Raw genomic sequence first — 13663 nt, 5'->3', positions numbered from 1 at the left:
AAGTTATTTTTTCTCCTTACGGGATGATCCGATACAATCACAAGTTCGGAAACCATCACTGATAATGACAATCTTAAAGCAGATACCTATCTTTCTACCTCTGTCATTAAACAAATTCTACATAAATGTAATCAGAATATTTTTTATAAAAACTATTTGATTAACATAACTAGTATTTTTATATATGTCGAAGGCAAATACCTGATGATTCTTAAAAAAATGTAACGTTGATAATATTATAATACGTACGTTCATTGTTACCGAAAAATTCTTATCATAATAACGCTAAACTATAAGGCAATTCCGCTAAGTGGAGAAATCTGCTTATTAACATATGCTGTACTTTAGTTCAGTTATGTCACTCACTTATATCAATCAATATTGGCAAATACTAATTCATCATTCCCAAAACAACTGTTATCAAGGTTGTTGAACTTAAGGACTTGCCTAGTTTTTAATTTTATCCTATTTCATTATATTAACAGAAATATGCGTCTTATGTATGAACAACGTGATCCTTACGGGCTATATTTTTACAACACAAGCTATGTATACATGTGAATGCACTTGCACACACAACTACTGACTATAAGAAAGAGACTGAACTTCAAGATATACTTCAACAGCTCCGTATCTGAGTACGTACGAAGTTACCTTTGTAAAACAGTTAATGATTAAACTGTGTAGCGAAAAGGTTAATAGCAGATTTCAAGCACAATTTAAAACATACGGCACGACCTAACATCAATTTTTATAGTATATGCTGACACGTATTCAAGGTAACGAATACGTCAGTTTCTGTGAAGCTACGCTTTGAGCCGTCAATATATTACTTACTTTTGAGAAGTCTAGCTTTGATGATAAAGTAGGTGAACCCCTGTTTTATGCCAACTTTACTGTAGCAACACTGAAGAATCACCACCTTAGACTTTGACAGGATGTTGATTGTTTAAATAATTTCACTGATAAGCGATAGGTAAAACGACGACACTTGTGGGTGAACTGTTCAAAATTTTAAAATAAAAGGACTTAAAATTAATATATGAAATCTGCATGAGATGGGTATATAAAAACTAATATTTAGGATAAAAATAATTATTACATGACGTTACAGCTTGCTGAGTGTAATGGGTAATAAGGAAATTCAACCAGCATGCGAAACAACAAACAACTTACTCGATCATATAATCAAGGACCCATGGAGACAAACTATCCATACAAATCTGCGTTAAGACCACTTGGCTACTTCATTTTCATTTACGTGATCCCGAATACAACACGTAAAGGACAAACAAGTAATACTAGGGTACAAATTATAATGCGGCTACGAAAAAATGCAACCTAATGAGTGAGGTTACACTCTATATCAGATTTTACTTGCATGAAATCCAAACGGAACTGAGAGTAAACAGGCATAATAAAATCAAAGTATGGACGTTCAATTTCACACATCTAAAACTTCAGCAAGCTGTGAGAAAGTAGCTGCGTTTAATGAAACAATAAAAATTAAATACAAAAATAACTTAATGAAACAGGGTACTACAAAATGACAACCGAGTTTAGTGGGTACAAACTTATCTCCTGAAGGTGGTCTTACAGTCTACAAAACAGTGGAATGATACTTAAGTTACCAGAAACTACATCGACACCCACGACTGGTTACTGTTGTTGGTCTCAAAATTAAAACGACCCCCAGGACCGGTTGCTGTTGTTGGTCTTCAGAACTTTTTTTTTTGCTTCTGAGGTCATGACCTCCAAGACTAATTACGTCTTCCACATATTAATATTTAAAAAAAACCAAAAAATGAAGTTTACCTTTGGACGTCCGCTAATGTAGTTATACACCTTCCATCCTCTATGATCAATACGATGTTAAAATGGACATTCACTTTTATATGAATGATTTCCTATAATTGTACCTATCTAAACACGTTTACTTTAAATTAATCAACAGAAAAGCCATGCAATTTCTGAAGAAAAAGTTCAATATATTCTATGATAAATAATATTTTTCGTTTTGTTACCTTACCCAATCATCTGAATACTTTTTGTCTAGACTAAAATAGTTTGGTCTGTTATTGTTTTTATTACAGAATGGTTTAAAACACAACTATTAAATTTAACAATGAATTCTTTATAGTAGCTATCACATACAGTGCATATGTACTTATAAGAAAAAAACAATAATGTAATGTCAGCGAAAGTCGCCTCTTTACGATGACTTAAGAACGTAAAACGCGAATCCCACAATTTTTTTGTTAACCGTCTAACCCCTACTGATCATTACCAATAGTTCTAAGCATGTGGCCAAATAAGTTATAGTTATATAAATAGTTGAAATCTTACATTAGTGTATATTTACTTTTACCTTTGTATGTGTGGTACACCATATTGTGAAGTTCATCATCAGGGACTTTACATCCATACCTACCAAGACCGTGACCAGTCAAAACATGTTTATAATGTCTTGCATGTCTCTGACAGTAAAACTCCTCTTAACCATCCGCCCACCATACTTTAATTTTGTTCATTCGAAATAAACAACAGTAGTTTTTGAGAGAATATCTATTAATTCTAGTGATTTCACGATTGACTATTATTAGTTTGTTACTTTTTTTTAGTACATTTTAAATTCTAATTAAGCAGTAAATCAATTGGACTTCACGGAATTAAATTATATTGGGTACAAAGATGAATTGTAGCTCACAACCCACACGAGTTATATCTAGTAATGCCTTCTGTTGCAATCCTATTGTACTTATCCTCCACAAGATGGAGACGATGTGTGCTTCTACACGTACATTCGTATATCTTCGTTGTTGTTTTAACATATCAACGTTCTCTATAACCTTCAAAGCCTCATAAACAACCACTTTGATCGGACTCACTTAAGGTAAAACCACCTTATTTTATTAGCTAAAATGATACTAAAGTGTCTGAAAACACAAGTGTCCTATTTTCAACAAAACGTTAATGCGATACATCTGCGTGTCCCTAACACAGAGGATCACTAAATCCGGGCATGGTTAGTAATAGACGTAATGTAAGACAATCTACAAATTAGGTTAACAAATTAAACATGATATTTCTACAGTTTCCCACCTTTGAATTCTCCCACGTAATTCTTTCTTTCAGTTAGACGCTGAACCATTACTGCAAATAAGTTTAATCGTAAGAGACTAGTATACGTGTACAATATACATAACAATTCAAAGTCCTCGTCTAATCTTATCTTCCAAAAGGCCTAACCGTCAACATAATACAGTATCTAATATACAATTAGTCCATTCTCCAACACTAGCTTTAAAGTATTTGTACAACACAGCATGATACCAAAGACGCCGAAAAAGCGCCATCTACAGCACCTCTAAGTACCACCAGTCAGCAATTAGTATTTGGAAAACAGCATGCTTCAAAGCCCATTACAGAGCAGTTCTCAAATAAATAAAATTCACATCCACCCAGTTATTGCAGTTACTAACAAGATGGTAGTACACACAGTCACCATAGTTAACATTAACATGATAGTACATACAGGCACCACAATTAACATCAACACGGTACTAATGATAGTACATACAGTCACGAATCTCTTTGATGAAATAGGAGAAACTAGAATACTTTTCACAATTCAAGATGCAAACGAAAACGTCTGTATAATGTAATACTAGTTTTAGCAGAGGTGCCCTAAACTTATGTGGAGACTTTTCTCAGCCAACTCCCTATAACAACTTCCATAATTCTAACCTGCACAGAGAAAATACGTAAATGAAAATGATCCTAATTTTTTTCTTTGGTAAAACAAAACTACCGTTTGTTTTGTTTTTTGTTAATTTTCGAGATTTGATGAGTATGTTGTCGGGGTGATCCTAAACTGTTTCGTGCCAAAAGTAATTCATACAAGAAATGTGATATTTTGCTGGACAACTCAGTTAAAGAACCATGATTTAACGTTTTCGGTATGTGGCAAATTTATCAAGCATTTACTCAACTGACAAAGTTAAGTCTAGTTTAAGAAAATAAACTGCATTCCGTAGAGATCGAGATTTTATAATTTAGATATTTGTAATATTTATGTATAACGAAGCACGACTAGTGTTAACTATATATTATACAAACATTCATAAATCTTTTTAATTGCACACTATACAACATTTCTGTAAACTTCAATTCCACCAGCACAACTTTTAAATCACAATAATACAAATATTGATTGTTTACGAAAGTTGGTAAAAAATTTTTATAACAGCACTAACCTTAGAAACTGTAATAACCTACGCGTGAAAGTAAATAAGGGCATTTTATAGTACTCATCTGTTATATCAGTGCTAAGCCTCGCGTCCAGTACTGCGGCTTATTAGGCTTGTTACCACATTATTATGATGCGAATTAGATTAAGTGAACAGTAATTACTATCAAGTTTACTTAAGTTATTTATACACGATATTTTTACGGTAGAAATTAATAACACAGCATTATTTACTTAATTTTAACACCTATTATTTATTTATATTATTATTATACGATACTTTCATTAACTTTATTATCATTCACAAGAACTGGCGAATCAGCATTCAATCATGCAATATTAAATGGATGACTTCTAATCAATAAGTTACGTGAAAGAAAATCATGTGCATCTTTTACAAAATTATTAACCCCCATAGAGAAGCGCGTTCAGTGACAATATCACAGCAAGTAAGACATCGTATCGTGTCATACCGCACAGTCATGACATCTGGGATAAATGTGGCAGAATGAAATACTTGTAATATTCAAAATAAATCTTATGTGCCAGTCATTTTCATCTACACACACTGTATACATTTTTTTTATGTATAGTACTCGTAGGGCTGTTAATTAACTATACTCTTATGATAACAGTTTTCCTAAGTAAATTGTGATTCTTTGACGCGAACTTTCAATTTTCTACTAGCTTAAATCTTACTCAAAAGAAATTGTAATACTACTTGAATACTATTATATTAACTATCAGTGTAAAAGCTCAGCTAAAATAATGAAAAACCTGCTGAATCATAGAACTAAAATGAATTCGTCTATACCTCTAAAATGCACCTGTTCTTCACTTATTTCATTGGTCTTTTAATTCTTTAATCACCTCATTTAAAAAAAAAAAGCCAAAACTAAACAGAAGAACGAAGTGTTATGTGCACTCTGAAAGAAACTTAAATGGGAGACTTGAGCTTTTTCACTGTATTCTAGGGTAGGTAATAGTAAATATAGTGCGGATATTCCAATACAATTTTCCAACTCTTTCGACTGTACAAAGGATAAAAGATATTTGGAAGTAAACTTTTATTTAGCTTCATGTGTTTAGGCCAAGTATATAATGTATTTGTTAACAGACCAAACTATAATTATGAATTAAGATTTACTTACCACCTAAACCTTTTCAAACAGTGACAATTACCTTAGTAACAGCAGACCTAATTTAATACACAAACGTAACATAAAGCTTAGCTGAAAAAAACACTACTTAGTAAATTCTATAATACCAAACTAATAATTATGAAATAAATTTTTACCACCAAAAACTTTCCAAACTGTGACTCTTCTATTTTGCTTTGGGTACAACTTAATCTCAAAACTTAACTTATTTTGCTGTAATATATCACTCCATCGTCGACCTAAGGAAAATCATGCGTTAGTTTTGTTGCTAAGCTACGATATATATTGGTGAAGCATTGTTTAAAAACGTTCTCAACAAAGAGAATAAGCTTGTTATGATTGGTTATCTATTTTCATCTTCAGTTTTTAACAGAGCTTTTTTTCTTAATTTTTTCAACTACTCAATTATACTTTAACTAGAAGTAAATATTGATATTTTTTGCAATGTAAACTTATAGTGAGGCAGTGAAAAACAATACATTACTTCCTCGACTTGCTTATATTTTCCACAACTGTGATCACCATGAAATTTTTGTGGGTTTCTTGAGGGATTTTACAATAATAATTTTTATTCATCTTTTATTTTTATTAATATGATATCCACTTAACTTTTCATTTTACTACTGCCATATTGCAACATATTTTTAACGTCAAGTTTGTTTGTTTGTTTGTTGTTGTTTTTTGTTGGAAATTGAAAACATTTGTTTAAAAAAAATATTGTAAAACTACGTAAAAATGAAAAATATTTTTCTAGGGAATATTATAGACACAAATGAAATAAATTTTCGTAACACTTTTCAAATCCAACAAAAGTGAAATTTAATGGCGCGCATAAAAGTAATAAAGCTTTCGTCAATTTCATTTACGCTCTCGAAACACATACACAAAAAAACGTTATATGGCACACACATTCAAAAATCATGCTTTTTTTTCCATATACACTAATTTACTGGAAATTATAGCATTATCAATGTAATTATAGTAAGTTTAATATAACACAGGAAGAATAGCAAGCGACCAGGTCAGGAAAGGTTGTTATTAAAAAGTGTTAATCGTGAATTCAATAAATTTGACATTAAAGCAACAAATAATGAAAATACACTCACCTCAGGACCTCTATGGGCCAGGAGAGGTTGATGGATCCAGCTCTCATGTACTTTAATTAAGAAGACATGTGCGACATCAGTGACGCCTACTCGGCGGCATATTCCTAAATAAAGAAATATGTAGTGAGCCTAATTAGAAGATCTGTATTCATTACCGCCGTCTTTTTGTTTGTAAATAACAATAAATCCAGGTGGCTAAACTTACTTTATGATGACCTAGTACCACCTCACAGGCTGAGTGAAAACGCAATGTTCTTCGTGAGCTCCTACAGAGTCAATCTAGAAACGAGCGTCTCCAGTTTTAGTAAATGTGTCACAGATAGCTTTTTGGGTAAAATACTTTGTCATAAGCAATCTATAACTGTAACCTAGAGAAATAAAAAAAAACAACAAGATTTCCCCTATAACCTTTAATCACCGGAATTTCTAAAAAAGTTTCATCTAAAGCATAACCACAGCAAGCTGGGTGTAGTCCACTAGTTAGCGTGCCCAGATTGTGAATCCGAGAATTTCATTTCGCTTCTCGTTACCACGGAAAGGCACTTCGGGGTCTTGTGTGTGTGTGTGTGTGTGTGCGCGCGCGCGCTCAGGAGTAGCTGTCATATTCCAGAAGTGTTCCAAGAGTTTGTTTTAGCGCTGTTGAATATACACTTTCCTTCTAGTCCAACAATTGAAAATGATTACAATACACAATACTTATCGTTAAATGAGTGTAAAATGTGTGTGTGTGTGTGTATTTTTATGCATCTCTTTCCAAATATCTTTGCGTTAAAAAAATTATTTTCTTTAGTCCAACCTTCTGTAGCACAATTTTCCATCATTAGAGAAGTCTGGAAATGTGAATAAAACGTTCTTCGCCCTAACCATTGTCTTACTGCCAAACATCTGATTACGTTTTTAACCTACAAAGAATGACAAAAACATTAGCAATAGCTCCAGAACACCTTTTGATATCAATACAAAAAAAATGTGTCGACAGTAAGGTGTATCACGTAGTTTGCTAGATGTCATTACATTCTTAATTATAGCTGTTGTCAGAACTACCACCTCTGAACAGATGAAATTTCTACCCGAAATTTATTGTTAATTTCTCTCTGAATGGTACTGTTTGCTGAGGATGGTGGTGGGGTCCAAATGTTTAAAATTTACTCTCGATCAACGTACAACTTATCAATTCATAAAGCTTTTAATCAGACTTAGACCAAGATGATGCTGGTTATAAGTATACTGTTATAATGTTATTTCAAATGATTAGAAAGTATTGTTGTTATATGAGTAGGGTAACCTGGTTGTTAAGGTTCTTTTCGGCTATAAACCCAGTAATATCTCGCACAAGGTTAGGCCAGCTAAGATATAGGTTAGTCCTAAATCCATATAATAGGCTAACAATAGAAAACAATCAATATAAACAAATAAAAAAACAGCAACAATATATTAAACACTTTAGTCAATTTATCTAATGAAAGTAACATTAAAAAAAGAATAAATCTCGCAACATAAGATTACCGCACAAAAATTTACATGATTTTTACACGATGAAAGGATGAAAACATTAATAAGATAGTTGTTTATAGAACTGATATTTTGTATACTGAAGGCAATTACTAAAGCCAAGACAAAACATACAGACATAAAAACAGTCGAAGCTTTTAACATGAAATGCTTTTTTTTTTTCGTTTACAGTAGATTTGGAATTTTGTTTTTACAGATATGTGTACCAATTATTACATTTGAAATAACTTTTTTCAAGGTAAAGCGTTAGACATTATTCAATTCCAAACTTTTTTGTAAACCACGTAACCAATGTTTCTGGCAGATGTGCAACGTTCATAGATCCAGAGTAAATCACTAGCAGTACAGTAGTAGTATATAGATATATCTGGTTCAGATCAATCACACATGAAGTTCAACAGTGTTGTTCGTTTCACGAAGATTCTCTACTAATTTATTTTATTTGTTTAACAGAAACAGTTCCTAATAGTTAGTTAATGGATCAAGCTACAATACTTCATTGGAATAAATGAGTCAATACAGGTTTGGGTAATACTGGATTGAACCGTTTCTTGTTAGGACTTGACAACAAAAACGTATCTTTTATTGTGTAGATATCCTGGTGTGATTCAACATTCCACAGAACAAGTAATTAGATGTTTTGTAACATACGACTTAAAACGTCACTCGTTATTGTTATTACAATAGTTCACACATACGAACTCGCGTCCTCTGTAAGCATACCTGTGTACACGTACATTTTTATCATAACTAAAACACATGTTCCCGGTCAAGAATCATCATACTATCAAATATTTATATCCAAACTAGTAAAACAAAGAACTAGCAAGTTAAGCTTCACTGTATTATAGCTACATTCTCTATCTGTGTTTCAAAATATCATATTTCTTTAACATTCTAAATGTTGCAGAGCATGTCAGCCTCACTAACCAGAGACTACAATATCTGTTTCCAGTATATAAAAAATTATTCTTCAGTTTGGCCAATATTTAAAGTTTGTTGCTAACATCTCAAGAAGTTTGTTGTTAACCTGTTCCCGATGTCTCAAGAAGTTTCTTGTTAACTTGTTGCTAATGTTAAATGAAGCTTGTTGCCAGTGTTTTAGAAAGTTTATTAAGGAGTTGCCAATATTTAAAATTTGTTTATTATATATTGTAAACATCTAAATAAATTTGTTTTTAACTTGTTGCCAACATCTAACGTTGTTCATTTGTTGTCAATATCTAAAGAAATTTGTTGTTGATCCGTTGTCAGTATCTATAACTGTCAATTTGTTTATGATGTCTAAATACCTTGTCATTTTTTGCTAACGTTTCGAGTTTAATGCTGATTAATTACCAACATATACAAATGTTGATGTGAAATATTTCTAGTTCTGTAACATTTGCGAATGTTATTTATTACAGAAGTAAAGATTTGGTTTACGAAGCGGTTTAAAAACGAACATCAATTGTCATCCATAACATAACCTACCAAGAGAGACAACATTGAAGAGCCACTCGAACATCTACCAACACTTTCAGCCACCATGTTTTCTTGTGCAAATAATAAATACCTATCAGTCATGGATAACAATTTGCGGTTATCACGCTGCCATACATTATGACGTTTTCCTAAAAAATATACACATGCAATAAACAATTGCTGGACAGAAAAATAACTAATTGTAAACACAGCAACATTCTTTGGCTAAAAAGATGTGGAATCGCTTTTGATATTTTATTTTTAAAATTGTGATAACTTCTGCGAAATAAAGCCCCATTACAAAGGACAACTCAATATGCGAAGCCTTACTGTTAGTAAATTCCTTTGCGCAATAAATTGTCCTAGTGCATAGATTACGAACAAAATGTACTTGGCGAGTTTGTAACACCCTCTAACGAGCAAGATTTGAACCCATGAACATACTTTCAAACAAGAAGCATTTCTTACCGAATCTTGATATAATTTAGTTTTTACTTCAAAGGCTGTTTTGTGAAGTAAACAGATGCTCTCTATGAGTAATTTTTCAATGCACATTACCTTGAAAAATTAAATATAAACAGCATGACATATATTACCTTTTGAGTGTGTGAGCGACACCTCAGTGTTCTCTCATAAACTTCATATAAAATAATTTAAAAGGATATACAAGCAAAAAACTCGTGGGAGACTATAACAGTGGTGGCAACGCCTGTTTCATTTCTATTTACTTAACTTTTGTTATTATTTCATCATTTAAAATTTAAGTCTGGTGTCCTTGAGAAACTGCCTTTCGTTATGATATATATTTATATTATTTCTCATTCTATTTTGATCCTACAGACCACGTGAGGATACGCAAGCGCTTTTGAAAATCATTATAGAAAAAATAAAACTTTCTGAAAACTGAAAGACAATCAGTGAGTTATTGCCACGTGTCCGAACATTGTTGTCTCACCCTTCTTTTGATTTACCTTTTTATTAACTAACACCACCCTGGTTCAAAGGTACGATTTGGGAACGTGGTATAAAAAAGTTTAGAAAACACGGCCATAAGCGAAAACAAATTTCTGTTATCGCTGTAGGACTCGCAGAACGTCTGTAGATACTGAAGCAAACAATCGTTTTTTGTTTGTCTTTCAATCAGATATTAAGACCGTCTCTTTCCTTGGGCCTTAACTAATAATAAATTGAATCTTTTCGAGGGGTGGGGAACTGCACAAGAAACGAGTAACTAGTTCAGTATCTGATGGATATTTTCGTAAATGAACTTAAAATATTTATTCGCTTTTCGTTCGGTAAACACGCGTGGAAGGTTCAGAAACGAAAATTTTATATGGATTGTAGCTAATGGTGTCAACAACGAAGATTAATGGCGATAACCACCCACATTTGATACATGTCGTTGTAAAGCTTTACCATATCCATAAAAGTCTCTGATACGACGACTGAAGTGTTCGGTGGCGTAACATTCTTCAACTACCTGCTAGTACCAACGGAAATATATACATATGACGCCTTCAAACTACCCAAACAAAAAAGTTTTCCAATCAGTTCCAGTTCACAATTTAAGATATATTTAAACTCACAATATACGAAAAGAAAACACGAAGTAGATAATACTTCAATAATGTAGAAATGTATAAATACAAGTATCAAAGAAGTATTTCAGATATGTCGTTTTATATTTCGCATATTTAAGTAGTCGTACCTTGCACTACTAATATATTTTATTAAATTCACGCTTGGGATCAGTAAAGGTGACAAAATTCTGCGAGTTAAGTAGAGCTTATATTTCCACAAGTAACACAGTGAACCCCCCCCCCCGGTGTGTGTGCATTAAGTTTACGAATTTGAAACGTTAAAACCAAGGGTTCGATTCTCCGCACGGTGGATGGTACACTAAATAGCTTTGCACTAAAAACCCATCGGCTCTTATCATAAAGCGTTACTTGTAATTTACCAAGTTAACTTTGAAAAAAAGAAGATGAGAGAGAGATAAGCCAAGTGGTTTAAAATTTTCCTGAAGTCAAATTGGATTAAAAATTAAGTTATAATTATTAAACGATGCGATCCGGTGGTTATTGTAGCTTACAATCCGAGACCAATGATTTCGTATTTACAATATTTCTATAAACGTAAAATAGGTCCAACATGTATATTAACCCTTGAAATATCCTCCAGATAAGGATTATTTTTTACACGCGAGTTACGGGCATGCGTATACATATCTACGTATTTACACACGTGCTCACGTACTTTATTTCCATTACATGTACAGTTTCTACGCTGAAAACCATTTACTAAACTGTGCTTTTTCTCGTTTCAAAGCAGATTTGTAGGCCAACAAACAAACAAAAAATGACCCAACTGTAACTCCAATCGTCGCAGTTCTTACGTAAACAACAGTCGTTACACAACGTAGCATATACACAGATACAACTTTTCAGATTGTGTAACAGGGCATGCATGTATTTAGCTGTTGATGTTGACACAAATCTATTTTAGTTCACCACTGGTTGCTTTGTCTCTATTTCTATGTACCAAGGATTTATTCGAATGTGTTCTTTGGTTACAACTGTTTCGGCCGTTCTTACGAATCAAGATAATTAACGAACAAATAATATCATTTGAGATTCTGAACAGTGTTAATGGAAGAAATGACTTAAGATAAATATACGTGCTCTTACGAGGACATCACACGAATTTAAATTCGTATATACCTAAAAAAACAAATAACCCCAAAGAAAACACAGAATGACTTACACTCATCACCAACCTAGTCTATAAAGTTTGTGCACACATTTGACTTGTTTTTAAAGTCCACAACTAAATTTTATGATTAAAAGTGTATAATCGCACAGAGAAATAAACATTTTACCAACCTAACTAGAGTAAAACATCGAGTATTAAGTAAGATTTTTAACAACGATACGTTTTGTTTTTTGTTTTGTTTTTTGGAATTTCGCACAAAGCTACTCGAGGGCTATCTGTGCTAGCCGTCCCTAATTTAGCAGTGTAAGACTAGAGGGAAGGCAGCTAGTCATCACCACCCACCGCCAACTTTGGGCTACTCTTTTACCAATGAATAGTGGGATTGATCGTCACTTTATACGCCCCCACGGCTGGGAGGGCGAGCATGTTTAGCGCGACGCGGGCGCGAACCCGCGACCCTCGGATTACGAGTCGCACGTCTTACGCGCTTGGCCATGGACAACGATACAAAATAAGCATTTCACCAACCTAAGTAAAGAAAGCATCGTCCACAATGTGATAATTTCAATAACGCAAATCCATTATTTAATTCTAACGTGTTAAAATCCTTGTGTTTCTCGACTTTACACGTCAACAAATTAGTGTCACATCTATCCAAGTTTTAACTTGTATAACGTTTAGCCTGTCTCTGTTTTATTGGTCTGTTGAGGTTCACATAGTGACCAAAAACACATTTTCAAGGTCGCTAGCGCACACTGACATGAAAATACACATTTCATTAGCTTGTACACAGTCTCGAATCTTCGCATACAAATGCAACATGGTTTCTTCGACTGAACTAGCCATAAGGGATGTAGTATTTTAAGGTGGTAATATTAAGTAGGTCCACTATATAATAGGAGGCTCGAAAAGTGACACAGAAATACTCTGGATTATGTTAAAACGAAGTCTGTAATAAGAAATAAATGGTTTGGACACGATATGTGATACACAAAGAAAACAGTTTTTACTTAGCACAGATAAACAGCATTTGTAGTTCCCCTTACGGATACTAACCAGTCGCCTTTACTGGACTTGTAAACCTATCAGGATGGGTCTATTTCCTCAATATTTATTTACAAACTAACTGGCACACTCGATATTATGTCCCATGCTGACTAAATTTCATGTTCCTTAGAACAGTAAGAATCACCCACTGAAACAAGTGATACTCACATAAGGGTGGTTGAAACCTCAATACATTACCTGACAGAAGAACATTGCTTTTGACGTCTATAAAAGGTACAACTTACAGCTATATACACTGCTGGCCAAAATCTCAAGGCTAATGAACATAAAGAAAAAATGTGCATTTTGCGTTGTTAGACTCAACCACTTATTTGAGTAGAGCTTCGAAAGATGAAAATAAGAAAAGGGAAAATAAAAATAAAAAACTTTTTTTAGCATTTAATAGGAAAAAT

General features: G+C 33.1%; 1 protein-coding gene across 13 annotated transcripts in view; it reads right to left on the bottom strand.

The window, feature by feature from the left end:
• Positions 1–13663, bottom strand: part of LOC143238727 (homeodomain-interacting protein kinase 2-like) — a 123882-nt gene that overhangs the window by 97164 nt on the left and 13055 nt on the right. For 9 of the 13 annotated variants that reach the window (XM_076479218.1, XM_076479220.1, XM_076479227.1 and 6 more), the window contains exon 2: positions 6516–6619. In XM_076479218.1, coding sequence (XP_076335333.1) covers positions 6516–6562 — 47 coding nt within the window. In that variant the 5' untranslated portion in view covers positions 6563–6619. Of the gene's footprint in view, positions 1–6515; positions 6620–6720; positions 6801–13663 lie in introns of those variants that run through there. The other 4 variants (XM_076479214.1, XM_076479223.1, XM_076479219.1 and 1 more) reach the window with 3 other exon arrangements.

The sequence above is a fragment of the Tachypleus tridentatus genome, chromosome 13 (assembly GCF_004210375.1).
Source record: "Tachypleus tridentatus isolate NWPU-2018 chromosome 13, ASM421037v1, whole genome shotgun sequence".
NCBI classification, from domain to species: Eukaryota; Metazoa; Arthropoda; class Merostomata; order Xiphosura; family Limulidae; genus Tachypleus; species Tachypleus tridentatus.
Note: the sequence above shows the minus strand (reverse complement) of the source record. Positions and strands in the feature narration are given on the sequence as shown.